General features: G+C 39.4%; 1 protein-coding gene across 1 annotated transcript; it reads left to right on the top strand.

Moving 5' to 3' along the window:
* The first annotated feature begins 124 nt into the window (after positions 1-124).
* On the top strand, positions 125-3,732 carry LOC119890548 (keratinocyte-associated protein 3). Its single transcript, XM_038701863.1, has 6 exons — positions 125-275; positions 1,287-1,471; positions 2,061-2,120; positions 2,224-2,421; positions 2,619-2,753; positions 2,997-3,732. The coding sequence occupies exons 1-6, from the start codon at positions 263-265 to the stop codon at positions 3,060-3,062; spliced, it is 657 nt and encodes a 218-aa protein (XP_038557791.1). The 5' UTR covers positions 125-262; the 3' UTR covers positions 3,063-3,732.
* The last annotated feature ends 2,363 nt before the right edge of the window (positions 3,733-6,095 follow it).

Genomic DNA, 6,095 nt, shown 5'->3' with positions numbered 1-6,095 from the left:
AAGAAAGATTTAGTGGATTGTTGCTTTTCAGCGTTATACCCTTTTGCGGATTGTTCAGATTGTTCATGTAGATAAATCTGGAATCACTGTTGCGCCCCTCAGCGTCCAGCAAGCAGCAGGTAATCCACAGGTGAATTTCCTGACGTCATACAGGAAGTGAATAGAGGGACGTTGGAGTTTCTGCTTGTTTGTTGTTGATCAGTGTGTCGAAAAATTACGGTCTGTGATTTATTGAAAGGGAAACGTCTGATACAGCAGAGAGATGTGCACTTTTGGTGAGTGATAGTCTTCAATTTTAACGCCCCGCATTCGCGAAGTGAAGTTACTTGCTTAAAGTGTGTCCGCCTCTACTTTCCCCTCCGCGGGTGTAACAGACCACAGGCCTCCAGGGGCGATGATAAGGTTTTATTTTTTTAAACGTTGCGTATGTGTGTTAACGTTAGCGCGTGTATAGGCCTAGAATGAATTACCTAATGTGGTTTATCCTTAGAGGAAATGCAATGTCAGCACTTGACTGACTGAGAACAGATCAGTAACCTGAACGTTATAAAAGTATCACTTATACTCACACTGCTTCCTCACATCTCTGTGACTCAGTAGCTACATAAGGAGGTCCCACAGTTAGTGTGAATGTAGCCTTTCTATGCAAATGCTTTTGTCCATCCCTTTGCAGTAAACCAAAGAATGTTTTAGGAGCAAGGACTTATTGTTGATCATCATCCATCCCATGGAAGACTTAAAATTAAAAAGATAATTGATGAAGTTTAGTTTTCTCAGAAACGTTTATTGTGGGCTTATAGCCTAAGATTTGACTTCCTTTTCACATGCAAAAAATAATTTATGCGGCTGCAATGGTCTAATAATTCAGTTTCATCTTATTTTAGATTACTCATTCACAAATGGAATTAAGTATTTGCCACACAAAATAAAGGCCTTTTGATATTTGTGTTAAACATGTATAGTATATATGTATGTGTGTAATATAGGTGTGCACATACTTTAAATGTACGTATACATAAATATAGTGAATATACTTTTTAAACTGTCAAATAATGATATAGGTGAAAAATCCAGTAGCCTTATCAGTTGGGCTTTAACACAGAATGAATGAATATATAGTGTTGTGAGAGTAAAACGTTTTGCTTTGTGTACAACATGGTGTGAGGTAACAATGTATTTAGAGAAACCCTTTTCACCAACCAGTTTCAAGCTTTCACTCAGGCATCGTTACAGACGTTATTATGATGTAAGCTCTAATGAGTAATTCTTGCATTTCTGTCATCCAGATAAGGACAAAGGGCCAAGGAGGCTGATGAAAAAGGGATTAACTCTCATCCTGGTCGGCCATATTAATTTCATCCTTGGAGCTATTGTCCATGGCAACGTTCTCCGCCACATTTCCAAACCCAGCCAGCATATCACCACTGAATACACTGCAGCCAACATCATTTCCGTCACCTCTGGCCTGCTGGTGAGTCAACAGTTACGACAATCATCCTTTGTTTAAGTGTCAGATCTGCAGTGTGCACCAAGGGGCTTCAGGTGTGCAGAACTTTCAGAAGTAAAGTAATTGGTGCTATATATGTATCAGAACATTTCACCATGAATAATGTTGAATTCACCCCTGTGACTTTCTTTACCTGCGGTAAATATCAAAAGTGTTTTGCACTGTTAGCTCAGTATAGTTTTTATCAGCAATCAAGACTGAACTTGTCTATTATTCTAAGAGAGCTGTTTTTTTCAAAACTGTCACTAGTTGCCCGAGGGCAGGCTTCATTATTTTCAGCTATCAGATATACTGGCAGCTGTGGATTTCTTTGAAATGTAGTCCATACCATGTACATGGACAGGGTATTAAAGGGTTTACAAGTAATACAGACAGAACAAAAAGACAAGTTACTGTTTTTAGTATTAAAAAAGTCTGCTTTGCCTGGCACCAATGAAAGATGCAGCCTCACCTCCTTGGGGCCAGGATTAGTGCTTGTGGCACATAATTTAATAAACCTTACTCCGTGCCAAAGCAGTAAAGTGAAACAATCATCTTGTCGTGAATCTTACAGAGCATTGCCACTGGGATTATTTCCATCGTGGTGTCAAGGAACCTTCATGTGTCAAAACTGGTAAGAATTTCATTTGTTTTAAATTACTGATTATCACCCCAGTCATTCATTCTGTGTCTACCTCACCTCCTGTTTTTAAATGTTGTTGTCTCAATGTCTCCAGCAAATAGGACTTCTAATTGCATCATTCCTGAATGCCCTGCTCTCAGCAGCATGCTGCACTGGGCTCATCTTGGCTATTAGTGTCACTGTTGCCCACAATGGGCAGGGCTTGATGCTGGGATGCAATGATACACAGGTGCCCATCAACGCTCGGTCACCTGTCAGTGTCAGATGCCCGTTTGATACAACACGAATCTATGTGAGTCTTACCTCTTACATTTCCCCCTCTTTAAAATGTTCCTTTAGCACTTTTCTCCCCCAGTTTGCTCTTTGTCTGACAATTCAAGCTGCAACCTTTGATGCATGAAATTTTATAAAAGCATCACATGTTCAACCTCGTAATCTTACTTTATTTCACACTTTTCTTCCTCGTTCTCATCACTTCCTGTCTCTCAGGACACCACCCTGGCGCTGTGGATCCCTTGTGCTGTATTGGCAGCGTTTGAGGCTGGACTGTCTGTCTGGTGCTTCATTGTTGGATTGACTCTCAGAGGGCTGGCCCCCTGTGGGAACAGCTACATCAAAGAGCAGGTGTGTGTGTGTCTTTGTGTGGGGGTGGGTGGGCATGCTTGAGGGGTGTAACTGTGGTGTGTGTCAATCTGAATCTCTGTCTGACTTAGACGTGCATACACACACACACACACTTGGTCTCACTCGAACACAGATACATTTTATCCACACTTATCTACTCCCACTTGATCTCCCATACTCTGTTCTTCTAAGTCAGAAGAACATACAAACGCCCTTAACTTATCTTTATATTCTCTCTTCCAGTTGGAGGAAGAAGCTCAGTGCTCTCCCCACAGCCGACACCTGATTGAACAGCGCACTGATGCATAACTGAACAAAATGCAGGAATGACACCACTCCATGTAGACAAGCACAGCTAAATCCCAAAAGCCATTGCTGCACCTCTTTTCAGACTAGTCAATTTTTCCCTATAAGTCAGCTAGGTAAGTGTCACTGTGGAACAACAGTGAAATCAGTTGAAGAAACTGCTTCTTGCTTTGCTGTTTCATATAGCCACATAACCTGATTCACAGATGGGCACCAAATGGCTCTATGCGTACATTTACTAACAAAACTGTATGTCTTGTCTGAAGCTGTGAGCAGTATACAGTTGGGTTAGAGTCAGCGTCCGTACCTGATGAAACCCATCGATGGTAAACGTTTCAGCAGGTGCAGATTCTTTTGTGCAGATATTGGGATTCAGTGTTCAAATGAATGTGTGGAAGCTACATTGAGATGGAAATCTGAATCCATCCATTTGGGATCACCAAATATGTCACGCTAAGAAATGTATTTCAATATGATGAAACCTATTTTTCTATCTAGCAAAATTATGTTTTTGATTAGATTAGTTTTATCTTAATTAAGGTGTATTTTTGCTTGTATGAACTCTAATTTCATCAAAATGTATTTTATTGTTCTAAATGCTTTTCATTTTTTAATCCACTCCAACCATACTCGTCAGTGTTTGCCTACATATAAAGTTAATGCCCACAAATAACTTTGTTTCATGCTATTTGTTTATGCGCATTGGTAAATTGTAATATTGAGTCATATGATGTAAACTGTGTGATGTGTTTGCTCTAAAATTCCAATTATCTTTAAAACTATGGAGAAACTATGGAGGCTTCAAATTAAATTGGACATGTTTGTACTATTAGATAATTATAAGGACTACTGCAGTTAGTGAAATATTCATTAGAGTTTCCACTGTGGCTAAATGCTGTAGGTAAATAATTGACTAGTTGAACACACCAAACATACAGCAACTGTACCTTTGCACATCCACGAACACAACCATTTGCCGATTAGCTCGAATAGCATTGTGTGGCTCGGTTCGAGCCCTTATTGTTTCCCTTTTAGAGATCCAGGGCTGTGTACAAACACCGGATTTCAGCAACTACACAGAAGAGACAACTGGTGGATCATGACGAGATATTCGTTGAATTACAAATTTTTTTTTATTGGATTAGCTTTCTCCAGAATCGCATACCCCACATTTAAAGTTCAGATTACTAAAATGCAGTTGCATGGGCCTATTAAAAGGATGTTTTAGGAAAGATGCACTGAATTGCATATAATCCTGGCTGTGTAAGTATTGAGTGCATTTGTGTATGTACAGTATAATGTGGTTGAATGTCAAGTGGGGTTATACCAAGATGTTAAACCAGAATGTGGGCCAGCTGGCACAGACCTCCCACAACTCAACGACAGAGAAGATCAGATCAGCCATGAAACGGTTAATCTAGGGCTGTGCTCAATTGTGTGGAAGGGAATCAAAGCACGCAGTACTAATCCTGAGGCTGAAAGGGATAAATATTGACCCACAGTAGGCTGAGACCATCTCAGTCAGTTTGGCGTTGATGTCGCACTGTAGACTGATGACATTTGTATTTTGAATCACAAGATGAATATGAGTTAAGAGTATATATGTGCGGTAAGGTAGATAAGATTTTTGTGATATCAGAAATCACAAATTTACTGAATTGAAGTAAAGTCGTAGTTTGTAATATTGTAATGATGTGTTGGCATTTTCGTTTCCTGTGACGTAATGGAGCTCCCATGGCTGAGGTTTATGAAGAACGCAATCCATTTCTGACTTTAGCACATTTCATATTTTTTTTCAATAACTGACCGTCTACAATAACATTACCAAATCGCTATATGTAAAAGGGCGTTCATTATTACTGAGATGATCGGGATAAAATGAGTGTAGTTATTTTCTTGAAATTGATTGAATTGACTTCTGCTCTCTGCTCTGTGACTGAATGTAATGGATCCAGAGAAAAGAAAATGTGGCAATTAATAAACATGCATTGATTTGAATTGATGGCAGACTTAAAGTGCACTCGTCAGTGCTAAATGGATAATCCAGAGCTTTTGGTGGGTGCATTGTTATTACCAAACAAGAGAAATTTAGGCTCTTGAAAAAACTTGAGCAGGACAATCCAGTGGTACAAACCCAGTGTCCTCACTCATCTTTCTCCCTGATTTTAATCCGTAAGCTCTCTAAAAGGGGTTAAAGGTATGTATTCTGTAACATCAGTTGCTTGTTTTTTTTTTAATTGACAAAGATGGATGTGCTTGTAGATTTCATTATTTGCCTGATGTTTTTAGCAGTATATGTATTCAATGTATAATTTTAATAAAGATTTTTTGATAATATTGCCTGTAGATATTTTCTAGCTTTTAGTTTTGCCTTTCCACCTAGCCTCTGAGGATGTGTGTTTGGATCTCTGCCTTCACTTCAGTGGTAGTTTTTTCAAGTATTGGTTTTCACCTTATGTGTCCGGTCCAACAGACACTATCATGTGACGTGGGGTCCTAGGTTGGATCCCATTTAACCTCAAAATGGCCTCCATGTGACCTTCAGAATGTTGCTGAATCTCTAGTGACTCTGGAGCCTATTAGTTTTTGGGGCACAAGTGATAAACACAAAAATGTCGTGCCACAAGCTGTGTTTGCCATTATTTGTGCCCATAAGCACACCCATACAACTTGAATGTCAAATTATGGTGGATAGAATAATTAACATTCACAAATAAACTCTCACTCCTGTTGACAAGGGAGAAATCAATTACAAACATCAAAGACCCCACATCCATCTAGGGGACACACACACAAAACACAGTTTCCTTATTTTGTGTTGTCCACTTGCTAAGATAAAAAAAAAAGAATCGGTAAATCATATCTGAGTTCTGGCCCATCTCGCCTTCATTAAAATGAAATACAGTTTCTAGGGCTATCGCCAACAAATATCCATCACACATAGGCCTATCTATGAGTGCTGTCATACATTTATATAAATCCCACAACAGCATGCAACGTCCAGTGGGGGCAATTTTATCGTCTCTGCGCGGTCAC

The sequence above is a fragment of the Micropterus salmoides genome, unplaced genomic scaffold (assembly GCF_014851395.1).
Source record: "Micropterus salmoides isolate LMB-PRFRI ecotype aquatic unplaced genomic scaffold, ASM1485139v1 Ms_hic_scaffold_6, whole genome shotgun sequence".
Lineage (NCBI taxonomy): Eukaryota > Metazoa > Chordata > Actinopteri > Centrarchiformes > Centrarchidae > Micropterus > Micropterus salmoides.
Note: the sequence above shows the minus strand (reverse complement) of the source record. Positions and strands in the feature narration are given on the sequence as shown.